At 35.4% G+C, this 24,551-nt stretch overlaps 2 protein-coding genes and 1 long non-coding RNA gene across 3 annotated transcripts in view; all 3 read left to right on the forward strand.

The window, feature by feature from the left end:
• LOC108663856 (uncharacterized) overlaps positions 1-24,551 on the forward strand; it is a 58,942-nt gene that overhangs the window by 21,265 nt on the left and 13,126 nt on the right. The gene's annotated exons all lie outside the window — the stretch shown is intronic.
• LOC148761255 (uncharacterized) lies at positions 7,024-9,600 on the forward strand. Its single transcript, XM_088808887.1, has 3 exons — positions 7,024-7,110; positions 7,967-8,034; positions 8,768-9,600. Exon 3 carries the CDS (start codon positions 8,774-8,776, stop codon positions 9,530-9,532), a length of 759 nt encoding a protein of 252 aa, XP_088665013.1. The 5' UTR covers positions 7,024-7,110; positions 7,967-8,034; positions 8,768-8,773; the 3' UTR covers positions 9,533-9,600.
• Positions 14,089-15,620, forward strand: LOC148761256 (uncharacterized). The gene is made up of 3 exons (XR_016027851.1): positions 14,089-14,175; positions 15,032-15,188; positions 15,517-15,620. It is a non-coding gene; the product is annotated as an uncharacterized LOC148761256 (long non-coding RNA).

Below are 24,551 nucleotides of genomic sequence, written 5' to 3' on the forward strand. Positions count from 1 at the left end.
TAAGAGTTTCACAGTTCATGGATGACTCAAAATGGTAATTCGGAGTTCGAAGATCAATTTGGAGTCAAACCAAAATTTTCACTATCCAGGGGTAAAATGGTCATTTGCCACTTGAGGACAAAATGAGAATTTTTAGAAAAGATTTTTTTTGGTCCATTTGACTTATTGGAGTATGAATTAAGTATTGGAGTATGATTTGAAGTTTAGAAGTGAAACATTTTAACTTCGGTATAATTTGGAGTATAAGGGTGAAATGGTAATTTTGCCACCCCGGGGGCAAATCGATAAATTTTCACCCCCGACACTTGTCAAGACCAAGGGATTTTATTCATCATGGAAATGGATAAACATGAGAAATGTGTGGTGGAGAATTAAAGAATTAAAAGTCAAATATTTAAAATTTGAGCCAATAAGGAAATGCCATGTGTTATGTTTTTATTATTTTATTATTTCTTTATAAAAAGGCAAAAAATCAGCCCATTTCTCCCATAGTGATCAGCCAAACCAGAAGAGAAGAGAAACCAAGGAAGAACAAACCCTAGGTGAGAAAAATCAAAGAGAAAGTGTTGGAATTCAAGGATTTGATCAAGCAAAGGTAAAATTTCTTTGATTTTGCTAGTGATTTACCTTACCCATGCATTTTTCCTTAATTTCCATGGTTAAATTACATGTTTTCATGATGAAATTATGGCTGGTCAAAATGTGCATGGAGAGAGAAAGATGTTGGAATTGTTTTATTTTGAGTTATGTTGGTATTTAGAGTTAGTTAAACATGTTTAGAAACAAAACAACAAGAAAAGAATCCATTTTCCCCATGAACCTTCAATGGCCGAAAGTTCCAAGAAGAAAAGTGAAGATAAATTTGCCTAATTGTGTGTTAATTAGTTGTGCTTGGTGAATTGAGGGATTGGAAAAGAAATGGAGAAAGTTGGAGTGAAATTGGACGCATTGGCCAATTTATTGGATGAAAAATCGACTTAGGTCAATATCGGGTCTAGATGGCTACTTGTGCATTTTTCATTTCATATCATGCATATATATCGAGCCTGAAATAGCTTATGACTGTTAGACACAATTTAATTGAAATATGTGCCATGGAATATGGCTAAGTGGTGAGCCATTAGATACGGGTAAAGGACTGTACCCGCAGACTGAAAATAAGAGTATATCGACTCCTAGAACAGTGAGTAAACTTACTATCGTCTTAATTATCTAGAGTAGATTTATTTAATTGTGTGATTTTATGGAAAAATGGTTTAATTGGAAAATTATTGTGTTTTATGGGAAAATGAGATTTTATAAAATAATTTTATAAAATTTTTGCAAATTTAATAATGATTTCAAAAATAGAGTAATTGGAGACCTATAATATGATTGTGTTGTTTATCTATGATTTTAAATTAAATGGCTTATGATAAATGTGGGTATGACTGGTTATTTTTATGATTTCAAGAATATGTGAACTGCTTTGATTTGCCTTGACTGTGTTAAGTGAGCCATGTCATACTATTGTGATTTTATTGGTTGGTGGATTATAAAGTGGGCACTGCAGTGACGGGGGTTCCGTGGGCCAGCCTAATTAGAGGGGCACGGTTCCCAATTATTGAGCTTACCTCGATTGGAGAGGCACGTAGGATAACTCCCGAGGTAGGATTTGAGTACACTTCACGCTGGCCACCACGTGAAACTGGGACTCAGCCAACGCCGAGGAACGACTGTGTTGTCAGAGGTGAAATGTGTTTGTGTGTGTGACAATAAACAGCCTTGGCGATCTCGGTAAGATGCCTTCGCGGGGTATCTCCGAGAATGGATTTTTGGCAAGGGCCAAGTTTTTGAAAAGTGCATAAGCCATGTTAAGTAATTGGATGAAATCCAATTATTTATATGGGTTGGGATGAATTATTTTAATTGTCTCCTATTACTTGGCTTTAGATTATTTTGATGATGTCTGTCTACTCACTGGGATTTTATAATCTCACCCCTTCTTCCTATCCATTTTTCAGGCTCAGGACAATTTGTTGATAGTTGATTAAGACGAGAATTAATCTCGGAGTTGCATCTTAGAAAGTAAGGGTTCGTAACCCTACATTTTCTTAGTCAGTTGGGGGCCCACGTGTCACTGTAAAAGAAATTTTATTCTTCAGTTATTTAATTTAAAATATGTATGAATATATTTAGCTTTTACACCATGTTTTTGGCGAGTTTCGATATTTTTGAAGAAAAATGACGAAAATGCCCCTGTGAGCCAGAAAGTAATATTTTATTGTTTTGATTTGGAAATGGCTTATGATTTTTTTTGAAAAGTGAGATTTAATAACTGTTGCTCACTTGGGAGATGTAGAAGCTGATGCTAAGCCTTGCGGGGTTTCGATCGACATTCGGGGTAATGAGTGCCTATCGGGACGTCACGACGGTTGTTAGAGGCTCGATGGGAGTTCTGGGTCTTGACATGATCCCTTAACTTGTGATTTAGCCGTTAGGCTTCTCAGCAAGTTTTAAAAATTTTATGTTTCATACTTGCTGTGTATGATTAAAATCTCTTCTCAAAGATGTTTATGTATTCCTAAAACACTTACTCTTAAAGATATATAAATACGTACTCATCCATTCAATCCCTAACTCATCTTCATAGGTTTCTAGGGTGTCACATAATTAGCCTTATGTTGTTCCTAACTCTTGTCATTTTACTGTATCAAAACAGATATTACAAATTCTCGTAATGATATTCTATATAAATTGATTTTCTATACCAGTCTCGTAATTCTTCCTTCACACTTTCATTACTTGGTATCTCATCCCAATATAGTCATTTCAAGAATCTTTCAATTTTTTTTTCTTTTAATTATATGCCTATATACAAGGCAATAAAGAAGTTTTTCAATTCATTTGGGTAAACATTCTCCAGAATATTTAAGACTCCCAGATAACAAAACACAATGACCAATAACCAAAATTCAATTTGTAAGCTCATTATCGTGTCACTCCCATCTTACTCATGCATCATAAGCGTGAGGTATTCGAAGCATTACAGTGTTGAACAGTCAATGCTGAAGTATTGTAGCTATTAGAAATTTTCTCATCAAAGCTATTTGTCTGCATTCAAAGTCACCACAGCAATCATTCTCAACCAGTGGTTTCCCTTTTAGATATATATCATGAGTTCCATAAGTATAGGTACCTTCTATTTTCTTGTCATACACACTAAGCCAGATTAATACTTTCATCTCATGTCATATTTTGACGTTTATCAATATTCATAAAATTCCACCTCAAAACATCCTTTCCATACAGTGTAATAAATTCAAAATACATATACCACTCCACACATAAGTTGCCTACTATCTACAACTTTCCTCAAATTTATTGTCATCCCTATCCAATTATCTTCTTTGTCTTATACTCCAATAATTTTATTGACTTTCGGTATAATTAACTACGAAAACAGCCCAATTTTCTCCTCACTTTATTCTCGCAATCTTCACTGAATCAAAATTTTATATTCCCCATATTTTATACTTTAACTTCATTGGGTTATATTTGTGCCCAACTATTACCTCATAGTGTCATAACATCACTGAATAATCCCCTTCATGCTTAAATTACAATCATTAACATAATCACATTATTCATTCCGAATGTCATTTATAACCTTATTGCTTCATTCTATAACCTTCCTCAATAATTATATTACCAATTTATCCCTATCATACTAAAGATTCCCATATACCTTCAGTTACTTAAACAGCTATTTTATAATACATTCTAGTCCTATACTTTAAAAGCCAAACTATTTTTAATTCTTTGTACAGATAATTATTATCTCTTTTACACAACATCTACTTGGAGTTAAAGTAGTGTAAAATCCTACGAAAATATTACATGTCCTTGGGATCATCATTTTAATCTGATCTTATCGAAAGATTCTACTCCGAGTCCTCCTGAAGATCCTCTTTCGGGTTTTCCTCCTCTTGAGATTTTTTTTCCTTTGCTCCTCAATCAAGGCTTGTTGTATTCTCCTATATTCTTCATCACTCACCGATGCAACATTTCTTCCACAACCGGGAGGAAAATGTCGTACACCTGACACTTTTCTAAGGGGTTTACTCGCCACTATTACTTTCTCCTTATCCTTTTCGGGTTGTCCCCTTACATTTCTCCCACAGCCTGGTGGAAAGTGTCGGACTACTGTCACGCTCTTCCTAGAATGAATATATACCCTTGCAATTTCTTCCCTCGTCCATTCTCTAGAGTGCTCTCCAAGTTGTTCCGAAAGGAAATCTTGTTCAATTTTCGGTGTATTGGAGCTACTCTCACTTTCAAAATTCTCGCTACTCTCGAAGCTCCCCTTATTATGAACCCATTCTGCTAAGTTCAGAGGAATTCTGTTATTAGGAATTCGGGATGGACCACCTTCCGAATCACCTATATCAAGGTACCATTTCCTCCTAGCTGTAGAATCTAGAGATCCTTCGCTAATACTATGAGAGGTATCGAGATTACCACCTCTTCTAGACATGGTGTGTATGTTACCAGTGCACCTCAAAACCTATATGCAATCAAATAGTAATTGTTTAATTATTTAAGCATCTCAAAAGTAGGTAGATTTCTATATGTAGATGCATATATTCTATTCAATCTAACCTAACTTAACTTAACTTAACTTAACTGGACTTGGGGCCACGCAGTGTTAATGTGAATTTCTTAAAAAAACCTTAAAATCAAAAACTTTAAAATCCAAAACTTTAAAATCAAAATATCTGATCTTTAAACCATGCTCTGATACCAATCTAAATTGTCACGACTCGGAACTCCCCATCGAGCCCGTGACAACCGTCGCGAAGCCTCAACAAACATTCTTCACCCCGAATGTAGATCGAAACCTCGCAAGGCTCTCGTATCAGCTTTCGCACTTCCCCGGTGAGCAATAGTTATCAAATAATCAAAATACGAAGGATTACAAATCATTTCCAAATCATAACATAACATATTTTTTTTTCCTCACAGGGGCATTTTCGTCATTTTTGTCGAAAACCTCGAAACTTGCTAAAAATGTAGTAGGTAAGCCGAAAATGTATATTTAATGATTTAAAAAAAATTAAGTATCTAAAACGTTCATTTGAAGTGAAAATTTGACCATTTGAATATAATAAAAATATTCAATAAAATAAACTATTTTCTTGTAAAATAATTTTCATAAAACTATCGGTACATAATTCTTATAGCGTAAAAGATAATTATATTCATATATACTATAAAGCAAATAGCCAAAGAATAAAATTTCTTTATAGTGACACGTGGGCCCACATCTATCCAAAATGCATCGAAAGTTGGAAACCTACAGCTTTTACCGATTCGAGTCCAAATGAAGGTCCTTGTCAAAGTCAGCTAACTATGGAATTCCCCGAGCCTGAAATGTGAGGAAATGAGGGTGGTGAGATTATAAAATCCCAGTGAGTAAACAGATATGTCAAGCCCGATCTTATAAAATACTTTCCATGTCATTCATATGATTGACAATATGCTTGCATACTTGGAAAGCCTTGAAAGAAAAATCGTTAAAAGACGACAATGTACCAAATGGTACAATTAAATTAATTTAAGTCTCGAACTAGATCAAATAGAGAATTTAAAATGAAATTAAGAATATTAAAGTCCCAGAATGGTTTAATATGGTGATTTGGAGTTCGAGGATCAATTTGAAGTCAAACTAGAATTTTTACTGTCCAGGGGCAAAATGGTCATTTGCCACCCAAGGACACAATGGGAATTTTTAGAAAAGAATTTTTTTTAGCCCCATTTGACTTATTGGAGTATGATTTGAGTATTGGAGTATAATTTGAGGGTTTGGCAGTGAAAAAGTTTAATTCCAGTGATTTCTAGAGTGTAGGGGCAAAATCGTAATTTTACCACTCGCGAACAAAATTTGAGATTTTGAGAGAATTTAGATCAAATTTGACAAATTGGAGAATGGTATTAGTATAAGGGATGAAAAATATGTCTATGGGCAATTTTTCAATTTTTGGGGCAAAAATGTAATTTTTGACTTTTACGGGGGTAAAAGTGTAAATTTCAAAAATTACTCCACCAAGACTTTGGATAAGTCTGAGAATTTTACCTAAGCTATGGATATGTGGGACAAGTGTATGGTGAAAATTTGGAAACAAATGGATGGCTAGAATTTAAGGAATTAATAAAACATTAAAAAAATGAATAAAATAATATTATATTATTTTAGCCTTTAAAAAGGTAAAAATTCCGGAATTCTCATCTTCTTCAGCTGTCCAAACCAGGGGAGAAAAGGGGAAAAAAAAAACAAGAATCCTACCTGAAAAATTTGGAGAAAATCAAGAGAAATCAAGAAATCAAGCATTAAAAAGGTAAATTTCATTGATTTTCCTTGTGATTTTCACTACCCATGCATTTTTTTCTCATTTCCATGCAAAATTAGAAAGTGGGTATGGACACCCATGCTGGCCAAACCTCCATGGATGAGTTTTGAGCTTGATTTTTGGTTGATTTTAATTGAATTAAGTGATTTTAGTTAAGTTATATTGAAATATAGCAAAAATAAGCTAGAAATATAAATTTTTCCCATTGAAACCCATTATGCTGAATTTTCTAGGGGAATATTGGCTGCTGATCTTGATGGTTATTTGAGGAATTATGATGAATAATGATGAATTATGAGCCTAGAAAAATAATGGAAATTTTCGGAGCAAAAATACAAATTTTTACCCACTAGGGGTATTTTCGTAATTTGTTATCGGGACTGATAATTTGCACCACACTGAGGGACATTAAGTCAATTTGGGTGCAATTGAGGTATAGAAACTGAAAAAAATTAATTTGGAGTTTAAACGGACGCGTATATCAATTTATCGGGTAAAAGACCGAAATAGGCTAACACCGCATTTAGGCAAAAATTTAGACATTTTTGCATTCCATATCAAGCATTAGTAGTCTAAATTAGTTTAATTTCAATTTAGTACCAATGTGGTGAATTTCTCGATTTTGTACTATGTCAAGGTGGTGAGTCCTCTGATAAAGGCAAGGAAATTGCACCCGAGGACCAATAGTCTGAGTATTTCGAAAATCCTCACTCTAGACACGGTGAGTAACCTTACCATCATTTTAATTATCTAAAGTATGTTTTTATTCGGTTTTGGTGAATTTTATGAAAATGAGTTCAAATGGTAAATTTTTATGTTTTGTAAACAAAATGAGTTTAAATGAAAATATTTTATAAATTGTCTTGAAACGAAATAACGATTTTGAAAATAGAGTAATTGGAGACCACTGATATGTTGTAAATTTAAAATTGAATTAATGGCTTATGTTATTGTATTGGCATGACTGGCTGGGTTGTGTTTTTATGAATTATATGAATTGCTTTATTTTACCCTGCAGGTTGGGTAGTAATATATTAGCCCTGTCATGCTGTCAAAATTTTATTGTATGGTGGGTTTGACCTGCTGCAGTGGGCTGGATTCTGTGGACTAGCCTATTAGAGGGGCACGGAATCCTGTTATATTTTTACCTCGGTTGGAGAGGCGAGTAGGGTAACTCCTGAGGTATAACTTTTAGAGTTCACTTCACGCCAAACCACCTCGTGAAGGGGAACTCGGCCAACGTCAAGGAATGGCTATGTTTTCAAAATAAAAACATGACTTTCTAATAGCCTTGGCGGACTCAGTTGGGATAGCCCTCGGCCAAGGTATCCCAAATAACTGAGTATGATAATAATTTTTGGCATGAGCCAAGCTTTTTAAGAAATTCATAAGCCATACTGATTACTTGCTTTAAATAAATTGATTTCATTTGGTTGAAATAAGTTGAAAGATGATAAATTACAGTTTGATGAAATGTTTTAATAGTCTCCTTTTACTCGACTTTAAATATTTTGAGTGATGTTTGTTTACTCACTGGGATTTTATAATCTCACCACCCTCATTTTCACCCATTTCAGGTTCAGAATAGATTGTAGATAACTGATATCGGCAAGGATTACAGTTGAACTTGCCACATCCAAAGACTGTAGGTTCATTTCTTTTGATACTTTTGGTCATTCGTGGGCCCGCGTGTCACTGTAAATTAAATTCATTACTTTGGTTATCTATATTACGGTATGTAAGAATTTATTTTGCTTTTACGCTATAAAAATTATTTATGCAGTGTTCTTAAAATATCGTTTTATGTGAAAATTGAATATTTTATTGAATATTTTTATTTTATTATAACAGTCATAATTCCATTTTAAACGAATGTTTTAGACATCCAAAATTATTTTTGATTAAGAAATATGTGTTTTCCACTTACATACTATATTTTTAGATGATTTTTGAGATTTTTGGGATAAATGACAAAAATACCCCTGTGAGACGAAAATTATTATTTCATTTGTTTAAGTTGGAAACAGTTTAAAATCTTTTAAAATGTGGTATTTGGAAACAGTTACCCACAGGGGAAATGAGAAGCTGATATTAAAGCCTTGCGGGGTCTCGGTTGACATTCCGGGTAATGAATGTAAATTGAGACGTCGCGGCGGTTGTCACGGGCTCGATGGGAGTTCCGGGTCGTGACAATTAAGTTGGTATCAGAGCTGTTGGTTTGAAAGATTAGAGTTTTGGGTTTAAAGTTATTTTAAAGCTGTTTTAAAAATTTACAGCGTCAGTGTGGCCCCGAGTTAAGTTAGGTTAGGTTGAATAAAATACATGCATAAGCATATAGAGCCTGAGGTTGCCTAAACTCACTTTGTTACCTCTTATAGATTATTATGTCTCCTCGACGCAAACAACCACCTTTCACTAGATCAGCTGGGAGGGGAAGAGGTTGTTTTCAACGTCGTCAGTTAGGTGCAATAGAGGAGGAATCGACTGCATCCACCATTTGGGCAGCACCTGTTGCTGAACAAACCGAGACTCCTCCACCTCCTCTGCCACTTACTAGTATTCTTGCTATGCCTCTTGAGGCAGTTCAGGCATTAGCAGCCTTCTTTACTGCTATTGCTGGCCAGGCTCAGGCTAGTCAAGCTGTTCCTACAGTTCCTCTGGCTGCTCCTTCAGTACCACCATCCCCACCTCCTGTCCCACCACCAGTGCTGGATGTTTCTGATTCTAAGAAGCTTAAAGAGGCTAGGCAACATAGTTGTGTTTCTTTTATGGGTGAGTCGGACGCAACCGTGGCTAAAGAGGTGGTGCGAATGGCTTTAAGAGCCGAGAAGCTTGCGAATGAAAATAAGAGTCTGCGAGCTGAGTTAGCAAAAAGGAGAAATCTAAGTGTATCTTCTAGTCAGCCACCAAACAGGGGCAAAAACTCCTCTGTTTCAGGAAGTTCACGTAGATGCAGAAATTGTGGGAATTATCATGTTGGGCCGTGCAGAGGGCCTGCACGATGTTTTCATTGTGATCAACTGGGTCACATTAGGAGAGATTGTCCACAGTTAGGACGGGCTACGGTAGCTGCTCCATCTCCACCAGCTCATACGGATATACAGAGGAGAGATTCCTCTGGATTGCAACCGAGACAGGAATGATTTTGACATACCACCAAGGGTAGATTAAATAAGTTGAAATTAGTGCTCTAATAAAGTACGTATGATAGAAAGCTAGTTTGTAAGTTGTAGTTTTCATGATCATGAAATATATGAAGATTATCAATATATGGACATACATTTGGAGTTGTAATTTACAAGTTTGAAGTATTTAAGATATGATTAAATGGAATTAGCATTAGTTAGGGCACGTAAATCTTTTAATTAATTTCTATGGAGTATCCATGATAGTAGAATGGAGGAACATCGTGCAGTGATGCTATATGGTGAAATCACTATACAATATGGAAAGGGTATTTTCGAGTGGGATTTATTGACTGATGATAAGTGATGAGCAATTTGAGATACATGTAGCTATGAATAAATTTGGAGATCTTTGCTTAAGCAAACTCGTATTAAATGTTATGGTAAAGATATATGAATGCTAGTGGCAAAAAAAAAAAATACGTTAAATCAATGTTTTGATCGCAAACTTGTGATAGAAAGTTAGTCTTACTAATTGTGGTATAGACTCGAAGGGAAGCCACACGATTGTGAATAATTGAGGTAGTAGCTTTAAGGGTAGAAGAGTTGCTGGGATAAAGTGAAATCAAATAGTTGCAACGCCACAGTACTGACTCTCAAACACTGTCGCGTTAAGAACCCCTAACGGCTAGCAAGCAAGAGCAAATTGAGAGTGGCATGAAGATGAAACTCACGAGTTGAAGAATGGTCATTGGTTTTCATGCTAAGCTTTGTTGTTTGGAGTCTTAAATGCATTGGGAGGTATTAAGATAAAGATGATGAGTGAAATTACAAAGTTTTTTTTTTTATTTTATTACCTTATATATATTGGCATGTAAGAGGAAGAAAAGTTAGAGAATTTTTGAGATGGCTACATAAAAATAAATTAACATGTGGAGTGTTAAGATGAATAATATGATGACTGAAGTCAAATCTTAAGAAATAAAGAAGACAAGAGATTAAGTCTTGTTAAAGACTAAAGAGGAAGCGAGCGAAAGGTTAGATGAATGTATGAGATACTGATAAGAGATGTCAATAGCAAGTGAGGAAAATGTAAATAAAGATTCAATAATGATATAGCAAATGAGTTTATATAGAATATTGTTATGAGAATATACTGATCTTGTCTTGACCTTGTTGAAAGGAAAGGATTAGTAACAACACAAGTAAACTAGGTGACATGCTAGAAACCCATGGAGATAAATTGAAGCATGAGTAGTTGGGCATGCCTTTATGGAAATGATATACTTGGTGTATAAAAGAGTAAATAAGTGATTAAGTGTTTCAAGAATGTTTACACGCCCTTGAGAAAGAATTATAAGTTATACATGATGGGCATAAGATGCGTGACTTTGAAACTTGCTAAGGAGCCAAATGGCTAAGTTACGGGTTAAATGATTATATGTTGTGAGACATAAATTTAAAATAAATATCCCTAAGGAAATACTCAAGAGAAGTTCTGCCATGGATCTTGTGAAAGCAAGCACTAAGTTATGTAGTTATAAAAAGGAAGCTATAAGCTGAGAGTGGTATAAGTATTAACATTAAAAAGTAATTGAGGAGAATTTAGTTTCAAGTCTTGTAATTTCAAGTACAATTTGTAAATTAGTTAAGGAAGAATGATGTTATATTCATATGAAAGAGTGGAATAAAGGATGATAGAAGTTAACCTTGATAATGAAGTCAGATAATGAAACTTTCTTAATATATTATGGGAATTGGAATTCGAAAATGCGTGAGGCATACATGATTCAAATGAATCTGAGTTTTAAGTGACAAATCAATATCGAAATGCAATAAGGATACAATATATAGGAGACATGAAGGATAATCGAGGAATAAGGATGACTTTTAGGAATTGTAGTATTGCATAAGATGCAATGATCAAGTCAAGATAAATTTTTGAGATACCAATGGGATTATAAAACATACACGCATAATAGATTATAATTCAATGGAGATGACATTGTGATGCAATGATATACAGTACAAGGAAACTTAAGCATATAATTGGAAACGATAAGAAGAGAATATAAGTATATAAATGATGAGGAACTATACACAGGCATGATGAGAATTTGTATGAATTATGAAGCTTATTTTATTGAATCTTGATTGTGGATGGGAATGAATTAAGAGAAATTAGTCTGAAGGCATTTGAAAACAGATACTCGTATACATAATGAGGAATATAGACATTTGAATGTATATGTATATGTATGTGTGGAGTAGTGATGTACCCAACTAAATGAATAATGGTTTTAGTGGTTCAAGATTTGAACTCAATATATTTGATGAGTTGTATAGATAATGTAACGATTAAGAATCTTATCAGAAGACGATTTATGGTGACCTAAGGAATTTTGGAGAAATAGTTAAGGGAATATAATCTATAGTACGATTAAGCCATATGAGATGGATTAATAGGATTAAGAAGATTGAAATTTCCTAAATGCAAAGTAAACATGAAATATGTAGAAATAATTAAAGCCATTAATTTTCCTGAACGCTGAGGATATGTACAGGAATGAGTATGGCGTGTTAATGATGTTGTAAACTACACAATAGTGTATGAGGATAGGATGAATGAATGAAAGTCGAGAAGTTTGATATGGAATGAAGTAATAAGATAGTGATTGGTATACCTAAATAAGAATAAAATGCGATCGAAATTGGTATGATTGAGATGGAGTTATGGTTCAAGCTTAATGATAGTAATAGAAGCATGCTTAATGTCTCAATATAAGAGATCATAATTGTGGAGGTTATTGTTGATCTGATTTTAAAGGATAATAATAGACATAAGTGAAATACTTGAGTTGAATTGGAGGTAAATGAGGTGAACAAATCGAAATTCCCTATAAAGGGGAAGACATAAGAATTCGAGCATTATATGAGAAAACAATACCCCCACATTTTCTCTGAGTTCAGTACATGAAATTTTGAGGTCAAAATTTTATTTTAAGGGGGATAGTGTTGTCAAGCCCGATCTTATAAAATACTTTCCATGTCATTCATATGATTGACAATATGCTTGCATACTTGGAAAGCCTTGAAAGAAAAATCGTTAAAAGACGACAATGTACCAAATGGTACAATTAAATTAATTTAAGTCTCGAACTAGATCAAATAGAGAATTTAAAATGAAATTAAGAATATTAAAGTCCCAGAATGGTTTAATATGGTGATTTGGAGTTCGAGGATCAATTTGAAGTCAAACTAGAATTTTTACTGTCCAGGGGCAAAATGGTCATTTGCCACCCAAGGACACAATGGGAATTTTTAGAAAAGAATTTTTTTTAGCCCCATTTGACTTATTGGAGTATGATTTGAGTATTGGAGTATAATTTGAGGGTTTGGCAGTGAAAAAGTTTAATTCCAGTGATTTCTAGAGTGTAGGGGCAAAATCGTAATTTTACCACTCGCGAACAAAATTTGAGATTTTGAGAGAATTTAGATCAAATTTGACAAATTGGAGAATGGTATTAGTATAAGGGATGAAAAATATGTCTATGGGCAATTTTTCAATTTTTGGGGCAAAAATGTAATTTTTAACTTTTACGGGGGTAAAAGTGTAAATTTCAAAAATTACTCCACCAAGACTTTGGATAAGTCTGAGAATTTTACCTAAGCTATGGATATGTGGGACAAGTGTATGGTGAAAATTTGGAAACAAATGGATGGCTAGAATTTAAGGAATTAATAAAACATTAAAAAAATGAATAAAATAATATTATATTATTTTAGCCTTTAAAAAGGTAAAAATTCCGGAATTCTCATCTTCTTCAGCTGTCCAAACCAGGGGAGAAAAGGGGAAAAAAAAAACAAGAATCCTACCTGAAAAATTTGGAGAAAATCAAGAGAAATCAAGAAATCAAGCATTAAAAAGGTAAATTTCATTGATTTTCCTTGTGATTTTCACTACCCATGCATTTTTTTCTCATTTCCATGCAAAATTAGAAAGTGGGTATGGACACCCATGCTGGCCAAACCTCCATGGATGAGTTTTGAGCTTGATTTTTGGTTGATTTTAATTGAATTAAGTGATTTTAGTTAAGTTATATTGAAATATAGCAAAAATAAGCTAGAAATATAAATTTTTCCCATTGAAACCCATTATGCTGAATTTTCTAGGGGAATATTGGCTGCTGATCTTGATGGTTATTTGAGGAATTATGATGAATAATGATGAATTATGAGCCTAGAAAAATAATGGAAATTTTCGGAGCAAAAATACAAATTTTTACCCACTAGGGGTATTTTCGTAATTTGTTATCGGGACTGATAATTTGCACCACACTGAGGGACATTAAGTCAATTTGGGTGCAATTGAGGTATAGAAACTGAAAAAAATTAATTTGGAGTTTAAACGGACGCGTATATCAATTTATCGGGTAAAAGACCGAAATAGGCTAACACCGCATTTAGGCAAAAATTTAGACATTTTTGCATTCCATATCAAGCATTAGTAGTCTAAATTAGTTTAATTTCAATTTAGTACCAATGTGGTGAATTTCTCGATTTTGTACTATGTCAAGGTGGTGAGTCCTCTGATAAAGGCAAGGAAATTGCACCCGAGGACCAATAGTCTGAGTATTTCGAAAATCCTCACTCTAGACACGGTGAGTAACCTTACCATCATTTTAATTATCTAAAGTATGTTTTTATTCGGTTTTGGTGAATTTTATGAAAATGAGTTCAAATGGTAAATTTTTATGTTTTGTAAACAAAATGAGTTTAAATGAAAATATTTTATAAATTGTCTTGAAACGAAATAACGATTTTGAAAATAGAGTAATTGGAGACCACTGATATGTTGTAAATTTAAAATTGAATTAATGGCTTATGTTATTGTATTGGCATGACTGGCTGGGTTGTGTTTTTATGAATTATATGAATTGCTTTATTTTACCCTGCAGGTTGGGTAGTAATATATTAGCCCTGTCATGCTGTCAAAATTTTATTGTATGGTGGGTTTGACCTGCTGCAGTGGGCTGGATTCTGTGGACTAGCCTATTAGAGGGGCACGGAATCCTGTTATATTTTTACCTCGGTTGGAGAGGCGAGTAGGGTAACTCCTGAGGTATAACTTTTAGAGTTCACTTCACGCCAAACCACCTCGTGAAGGGGAACTCGGCCAACGTCAAGGAATGGCTATGTTTTCAAAATAAAAACATGACTTTCTAATAGCCTTGGCGGACTCAGTTGGGATAGCCCTCGGCCAAGGTATCCCAAATAACTGAGTATGATAATAATTTTTGGCATGAGCCAAGCTTTTTAAGAAATTCATAAGCCATACTGATTACTTGCTTTAAATAAATTGATTTCATTTGGTTGAAATAAGTTGAAAGATGATAAATTACAGTTTGATGAAATGTTTTAATAGTCTCCTTTTACTCGACTTTAGATATTTTGAGTGATGTTTGTTTACTCACTGGGATTTTATAATCTCACCACCCTCATTTTCACCCATTTCAGGTTCAGAATAGATTGTAGATAACTGATATCGGCAAGGATTACAGTTGAACTTGCCACATCCAAAGACTGTAGGTTCATTTCTTTTGATACTTTTGGTCATTCGTGGGCCCGCGTGTCACTGTAAATTAAATTCATTACTTTGGTTATCTGTATTACGGTATGTAAGAATTTATTTTGCTTTTACGCTATAAAAATTATTTATGCAGTGTTCTTAAAATATCGTTTTATGTGAAAATTGAATATTTTATTGAATATTTTTATTTTATTATAACAGTCATAATTCCATTTTAAACGAATGTTTTAGACATCCAAAATTATTTTTGATTAAGAAATATGTGTTTTCCACTTACATACTATATTTTTAGATGATTTTTGAGATTTTTGGGATAAATGACAAAAATACCCCTGTGAGACGAAAATTATTATTTCATTTGTTTAAGTTGGAAACAGTTTAAAATCTTTTAAAATGTGGTATTTGGAAACAGTTACCCACAGGGGAAATGAGAAGCTGATATTAAAGCCTTGCGGGGTCTCGGTTGACATTCCGGGTAATGAATGTAAATTGAGACGTCGCGGCGGTTGTCACGGGCTCGATGGGAGTTCCGGGTCGTGACAAGATATCATCTAAACTATCTAAAGTCGAGTAAATGGAGACAATTAAAATAAGTCATCATACTGTAATTTCATTACCTTTCAACTCATTTCAACCAAATCAAATCAATCTATAAAAATCGAGTTATCAACTTGGCTTATGAATTTCTTAAAACTTTAGCTCGTGCCAAAACTCATACTCGGTGATACCTTGCGCAGGGCATCCAACCGAGTTCGCAAAGGTTGTTAAAATTTTGTATACACTTAAAATATATTTTTAGTTTGAGAAAAATACAGCCGTTCCTTGGCATTGGCTGAGTTCCCCTTCACGTGGTGGTTTGACGTGAAGTGAACCTAAGCTGTCACGACCCGGAACCTGCCTCAGGCTCATGACAATCGCCGTGACGTCCCGATTAACACTCATTATTCGGAATGCCAACCGGAACCCCGCAAGGCTTACATATCAGTTTCTTTCCTTTCCTGTGAGCAATCATTGTTAAATATCGAGTTTTTAGAGAATATATACTATTTTACATCAAAAACAATAAAAATAAAATTTTCGCCACACAGGGGTATTTTGGTCATTTTTTTCTCAAAAATTTCGAAACTGGCTAAAACGTAATATACAAGTACAAAACACATAATTCATATACAAAATGAGTTTAAAAGTCTAAAATCTTCATTCAAAACGAAATTACAGTTATTTGAATATAATAAGAAAATAAAAGAAATATTAAGGAAAATATTCTATTTTCTTATAAAACAATATTTATAGAGTTATACGTGAATAATTTTTTTATAGCGTAAAAGCTAAATAAATTTATACATACTGAAATACAATAAGCCAAAATATTTAATTTAATTTACAATAACAAGAGGGCCCCCGAATAAACAAAAGTAAAGAGAATTGTGAACCTACGGTTTGGAAAATGCAGATCCAATGGTAGTCCTCGATGAGATCAGCTATCTACAGTCTATACTGAACCTGAAATGGGCGGAAAGGAGTTGGGTGAGATTTTGCAATCCCAATGAGTAAACAGACATTATCATAAGTATCTAAAGGCGAGTAAAATGGAGGCAAGTTTAAACAACAAATTTCAACCCATTTCATAATGTTTTCAATTTATTTCTTAAACCATAAAATATTTGTGATTTACCAAAACAATTGTTAAGGCTTATGTCTTTTATTAAAACAAGGCTCAAGCAAAAACTAATCCTTGGGGATACCTTGGCCGAGGCATCTAACCGAGTCCGCCAAGGGTGTTAAAATATTCACACGTGAAACACATTTTTTTTTAAACCAGCCGTTCCTTGACGTTGGCCGAGTTACACATTCATGTCAAGACCCGGAACCTCCCTCAGGCCCATGACAATCGCCGCGACGTCCCGATTGACACTCATTATCCGGAATGCCAACCAGAACCCCGCAAGGCTTACATATCAGTTTCTTTCCTTTCCTGTGAGCAATCATTGTTAAATATTGAGTTTTTAGAGAATATATACTATTTTAGATCAAAAACAATCAAAATAAAATTTTCGCCACACAGGGGTATTTTGGTCATTTTTTCTCAAAAATTTTGAAACTGGCTAAAACGTAATATACCAGTACAAAACACATAATTCATATTCAAAATGAGTTTAAAAGTCTAAAATCTTCATTTAAAACGAAATTACGGTTATTTGAATATAATAAGAAAATAAAAGAAATATTAAGGAAAATATTCTATTTTCTTATAAAACAATATTTATAGAGTTATACGTGAATAATTTTTATAGCGTAAAAGCTAAATAAATTTATACATACTGAAATACAGTAAGCCAAAATATTTAATTTAATTTACAATAACAAGAGGGCCCCCGAATAAACAAAAGTAAAGAGGACTGTGAACCTACAATTTGGAAAATGCAGATCTAATGGTAGTCCTCGATGAGATCAGCTATCTACAGTCTATACTGAACCTAAAATGGGTGGAAAGGAGTTGGGTGAGATTTTGCAATCCCAATGAGTAAACATACATTATCATAAATATCTAAAGGCGAGTAAAATGGAGGCAAGTTTAAACAATAAATTTCAACCCATTTCATAATGTTTTCAATTTATTTCTTAAACCATAAAATATTTGTAATTTACCAAAACAATTGTTAAGGCTTATGTCTTTTATTAAAACAAGGCTCAAGCCAAAACTAATCCTCGGGGATACCTTGGCCGAGGCATCTAACCGAGTCCGCCAAGGGTGTTAAAATATTCACACGTGAAACACATTTTTATTTTTAAAAACCAGCCGTTCCTTGGCGTTGGCCGAGTTACACATTCACGTGGGGGGTTCGACGTGAAGTGAGCTCTAATACTACCCCAGGAGTTACCCTCCTCGCCTCTACAACCGGAGTAACTATATAACTGGGTTTACCGTGCCCCTCCAATAGGCAGTCCACGAAAACCCGTCACTGCAGTGACTAACCCACCAATTTTAATAAAATTTCGACAGTATAACGTGGCTTTTATTTATTTATCCAGCCTGCATAGTAAAATCAACTTACATAAATTTTCCAAATGCACTCACAAAATATAGCCACATATACTCATTTCTCATAAGCCATTCCTAGGAAAATATATATTTTTCAAGTGAGTTTGCAGCCTCCAATTACTCAATTTCATAATCAATACAATATATTTTTATTTATCACATTTATTCCTAAAACATCAAAAATCCCGTTTTCATTTCATAAAACACATAAAGGGCATTTCAAATAAACTCTAGATAATTTACAATAATAATAAGTTTACTCACCGTTTGTACAAACTAAAAGCTTTCTAAGTGCCCCGATCACTACTCGTCAGGTACGCCTTCTTTGCCTTTTCCGGAAGGCTCTCCTCCTAGACACATTACAAAAATTTACACAATTCATCACATTGATGCTAAATCACTATATAATTAACTTAAATCCTATACTAATGCATGGTATGAAATGCAATAGCCTAAAACGGCTTAAACGCGGTATTAACCTATTTTTGGCACTTTGCCCGATAAATTGCTAACGCGCTCCATTTTAGCTCTAAATCATCCCATTCTCTCTCCAACATTTCTAACCATTAAATATCAGCCAATAACCTTCTAAAAAAAAAAAATCAGCTCACTTCCTTCCTTGGAAAATTTGGCCAAAAATGGGACATTAACTCGGTTAATTTTCTACTTTGTTTTTCTATCACGTTTAATCGTTTTTCATCATTTTCTCTTCATTTCCCTTAGAATAAAATCAATTCATCATCATTGTACAGCATTGAGCATCCAGCCAAGAGTGGGTATTGTGAAAATTTAATGATTTCTTGCCCAATTTAATTTCTAAACACATTTAACTAACTAAAACTATCAATTTAACTAAAAATCAAAACCTAAAAATTTCAATTTCTCGCCCCTAGAATTTCGTCCAGACCTTGATATCACTTTTTGATCTCTCTCCTCAAGCATGCTAAATGGAAATAAAGGCATAGGAAAGGTAGAAATCAAGCTAAAATCGAAAAATCTTACCGTTAGTCGCGTAAACGGTCGAAAACCGTGAATTTCCCTTTGAATTTTCTTGTTTCTCTTTGGTTTTTCTTTTTTTCTTCCTTTGCTCTCTATTTCCTCTCTTGTTCTTCCTTATGGCCGGCCAGCACTCAAAATTTGGGTTTAAATGGGCTGACTTTTCATTAAAATAATATTATTTCATTAAAAAAATGCCACATGTCACTTTCCCATTGGCCCATCTTTAAAATTTCATCCATTTGTTTCCAAATTTTCACCATACACTTGTCCCATATATCCATAGCTTAGATAAAATTCTCAGACTTATCCAAAGTCTCAGTGGAGTAATTTTTGAAATTTACACTTTTGCCCCTATAACAGTCAAAAATTACATTTTTATCCCAAAAATTGAAAAATTGCCCATAGACATATTTTTCATCCCTTATACTCATACCATTCTCCAATTTGTCAAATTTGATCTAAATTCTCTCAAAATCTTAAATTTTGTCCGTGGGTGGTAAAATTACGATTTGGCCCCTACACTCCAAAAATCACCAGAATTAAACTTTTTCACTTCCTATCATTAAATTATACTCCAAATAGTTAATCTTGGTCAAAAATTTCACTCCATGATCAAATTATTATCTTAGGTGGCAAAATGACGATTTTACTCTTGAATATCAAAATTTCTAATTTTACCCCAAATGAACCCTCGAACTCCGAACAATCATTTTTAGTCATTCCTGGACTATAAAATATTAAATTTCATCCTACAATTCCTATTTGAACTAGTTCGAGGTTAAATCAATTTAAGTGTACCGTTAGGTACAATATCAGGTTTCGTTTATTCTTAGGTGCTTTTTTAGCGTAATAACATGCTACTCAATGCATGTATGTCATGACATGTATTTATAGGGTCGGGTTTTACAATTCTACCCCCCTTAAAATAAAATTTTGATCTCAAAATTTCACTTACCAGATTCGACAAATAGATGCGGGTATTGGTTCCTCATCTGATGCTCTACTTCCCATGTCATTTCCTCCATTCGAGCACTTTTCCACAACACTTTGACCATTGAAATACTCTTGTTTCTCAGTACTCGATCCTTTCGATCCAAGATACTCACAGGTTATACCTCGAACTTCAAATCGTCATGCAACTCGATTGGAGGTGCTTCGAGGACGTGAGAGGGATCTGGTACATATTTCTTAAGCATGGAGACATGGAAAACGTTGTGGATCCGATCTAACTCCGAAGGTAATTCTAACCGATAAGCCACTGGTCCAATCCTTTCAATGATTCGGAATGGTCCAATATATCTCGGGTTGAGCTTTCCCCTCTTCGCAAATCGAATCACACCTTTCATTATCCAATAAAACACCATAATTTATCATGATAGTATAATCAATAAGATTTAATACTTCAAAGTATTCAAATTATTACCTTTCCAAGGAGAAACCTTAAGAAAAACTTTATCATCGATCTCAAACTCCAAGTCTTTTCTCCGTTTATCTGCATAGCTCTTCTGCCTATCCTGGGCTACCTTTAGCCTCTCTCGTATAACCTTGATCTTGTCATTAGTTAGCTCGATCAATTCCACACTCACTAACTTTCTTTCACCCACTTCATCCCAACAAAGTGGAGTACGACATTTCCTTCCATATAAAGCTTCATATGGTGCCATACCAATGCTAGACTAAAAGCTATTGTTGTAAGCAAATTCCACCAATGGCAAATGTCTGTCCCAACTCCCAATAAAGTCAATGACACAAGCCCGTAACATATCCTCTAAGGTCTGGATAGTCCTCTCTGACTGACCATCCGTCTGTGGGTGAAAAGCAGTGCTAAATTTCAATTTGGTTCCGAGAGCTTCTTGAAATTTTGGCCAGAATCGATAAGTGAATCGAGGATCTCGGTCTTACACTATAGAAACGGGAACTCCATGTAGCCTCACAATCTCATCTATATAGAGCTGAGCCAGCTTCTCAATAGAGTATGTACTATGGACAGCTAAAAAGTGAGCGGACTTAGTCAACCGATCTACGATCACCCAGATCGCATCCTTTCCCCTCTGTGTCCGCGGCAATCCCAAAACAAAATCCATAGTTACATGCTCCCATTTCCACTCGGGAACAGGTAAAGATTGAAGTGTACCTACTGGCCTCTGATGCTCCGCCTTAACTTGTTGACATACGAGACACTTTGCTACAAATTCTGCTACGTCTCGCTTCATACCCGACCACCAATAATTCTCCCTGATAGTCCTATACATCTTGGTGCTTCCGGGATGTAATGCATAGGCAGATGAATGGGCTTCTTCCATGAGCGCTTGTCTCAACTGGTTTCCCTCAGGAACACAAACTCGATCTCTAAACATCAAGACATTATCCTCTCCAAATCTGAACTCATTGACTCCCCTATCGATCAGTTTTTGAATTTCTTTTCTTAACTCATCATCAGAACTCTGAATGTCCTTGATCTGATTAAGTAACGAAGGTCGCACAATGAAGTTTGCCAATAAGGATCCATCCTCACCATTTCTCAACTGGACCCCAAGAGATTTCATCTCTATTAATGCTGGAAAATAACAATTCTGAAGTGCTGCTAAAGACGATGAAGACTTACGACTTAAGGCATCAGCTACAACGTTCGCCTTTCCCGGATGATAGTCTATCACCAAGTCATAATCTTTTATCAACTCCAACCATCGCTTTTGCCTCAAATTAAGCTCCTTTTGGGTGAGCAAATATTTTAAACTCTTGTGATCCGTAAATATCCGACAATGCTCACCATACAAGTAATGCCTCCAGATTTTTAAAGCAAACACCACTGCTGCTAACTCTAAATCATGGGTAGGGTAATTTGCTTCATGCCTCTTTAGCTGTCTAGAAGCATAAGTCACAACTTTTTCATCCTGCATCAATAAGCACCCCAACCCCAACTTTGAGGCATCACTATATACTACAAATCCCTTACCATTAACAGGAAGTGTTAAAACGGGAGCGGAGGTTAACCGGTTCTTTAGCTCCTGAAATCGATTCTCACAAACATCATCCCACACAAACTTAACTCCCTTACGAGTTAGACGGGTCAAAGGAGCTGCTATTAAGGAAAACCCCTGAACAAACCTCCAATAATAACTGGCTAATCCGAGGAAACTACGAATCTCCGTCACTGTCTTAGGTTGCTCCCATTGTAAAATTGCCTCTATCTTCTTGGGATCAACATATATTCCAGTTCTCGATACTACGTGTCCCAAGAATACCACTTCCTGTAACCAAAACTCACACTTTGAAAACTTTGCATACAACTGTTTTTCCCGTAAAGTTTGTAATACTATACGCAAGTGGGCAGCATGCTCATCATTATCTCTCGAGTAAATCAGTATGTCATCAATGAACACAATAACAAACTTGTCCAGGTAAGGGTGGAACACCCTATTCATGAGATCCATAAAAGTTGCCGGTGCGTTAGTTAACCCGAAAGGCATGACCAAGAACTCATAATGACCGTACCGAGTCTTGAACGTTGTCTTGGGTACATCCTGTTCTTTAATCCTCAACTGATGATACCCAGACCTTATATCAACCTTGGAAAACACTGTAGCTCCCTGTAATTGATCGAAAAGATCATCAATCCTTGGTAACGGATACTTGTTCTTAATGGTCATTCTGTTAAGCTGTCGGTAATCGATACATAACCGAAGTGTACCGTCTTTCTTTTTCACAAATAAAATCGGTGCTCCCCATGGAGATATACTAGGGCGTATAAAACCCTTGTTCACCAACTCTTGCAATTGTACTTTCAACTCCTTCAACTCTGCCGGAGCCATTCTATATGGAGGGATAGAAATAGGTGCGGTACCCGAAAGTAAATCAATAGGGAACTCAAGCTCTCGATCAGGAGGCAGTCCCTGTAAATCATCAGGAAATACATCAGGAAACTCACTTACTATCGGGACATCCTCTAACTTAGGTTCCCCATTTGAAGTATCAATTACGTATGCCAAATAAGTCGGATACCCTTTCTGCACTAATTTTGAAGCTTTGATGGCCGAGATTACACAGGACGGTAATACTCGACGTTTCCCTACAAACACAATCTCTGCTCCCTCCGAATTTCGGAGAACAACTTCCTTTCGGAAACAATCCACATTCGCCCGATGTGCAGTTAACCAGTCCATACCCAATATTAGATCAAAATCCAGGATCTCTAGAGGAATTAAGTCACCCCTAAATTCTTCCTCGCCTACCCTTACCCCACAGTCTCTATAACAACTGTTTCTAACTAGCTTTTCTCCTAAAGGGGTGTGAATTACAATTTCTTCCTCTAATGGTGACAAGTTTCTATCAACAATTGATGCAAATGTGGTGCTCACATAAGACCTATCTGAGCTAGAATCTATCAAATTATAAGCATCTTTATCAAATAAAGACATAGTACCTGTCACTGCTCCAAGTCGGACCTGTGCCTCATCTTCCGTCACAGCGAAAACTCTTGTTGAGGTACGAGTCTGTTGTCTCGAAGGTGGATGTGTCGGGGTATTACTCTCCACACCGGACCGTATGGCCACTCCCTGTCTCGGTGGCAACCTAGAAGAATCTCTCCTCTGTATATCAGTGCAAGCTGGTGAAGATGATGCAACTACCGTGGCTCGTCCTAACCGTGGGCAATTACTCCTAATATGACCCATCTGTCCACATTGGAAACATCTTGTTGGCTCTCTACATAGCCCACTATGATAATTCCCATAATTTTTGCATCTGTCAGAACCTCCGAAACTCTTCTCAGAACCAGTCATAGCAGATCTGCTAAACCTCGAAGGTCTCTGTTGTGATGGTGGAAATGGAGGTCGAGGAGATGTCACGGAAACAGAAGTAGTACTCCCTGAAATCGCTGAGTCCTTGCCTCTTTTTACTGGCTGACTAGAAGACATACCAGGATTCCTTCTTTTTGCAAACTCAGTTCGAATCCTCCTATTCTCAGTCGCGAGCTTCTCAGCCCATAAAGCCATCTGTACCACCTCCTTATGCGGCTCCCTACCAGTCACTGTCATCCGCTCTCTAATCTCATTACGGAGCCCTTCCTCGAAATAACTGGCCTGATCCTGGTCAGATTTCACCAGATCCGGCACATATAACATTAACTCATTAAAACGAGTCTCGTACTCCTCTACAGTTAGATTCCCCTGTTTCAAACTTAAAAATTCTCTCTTCTTTTCTTTTTGATGAAAATAAGTGAAATATTGACCATCAAATTCCCTGAGAAAATCGGGCCACGTCTGAGGAGTGGTGGAACAGGACTTCACTGAATTCCACCAAGTACGAGCCCTCTTCTCTAATAATCTCGTAGCCACCATCAGCTTCATGTCGTCGTCTAATCTCATATCAGAGAGTGTCTCTGAAACCTGATTAATCTAGTCCTT

The sequence above is a fragment of the Theobroma cacao genome, chromosome 8, assembly GCF_053813885.1.
Source record: "Theobroma cacao isolate CCN51 chromosome 8, ASM5381388v1, whole genome shotgun sequence".
Taxonomy (NCBI): domain Eukaryota; kingdom Viridiplantae; phylum Streptophyta; class Magnoliopsida; order Malvales; family Malvaceae; genus Theobroma; species Theobroma cacao.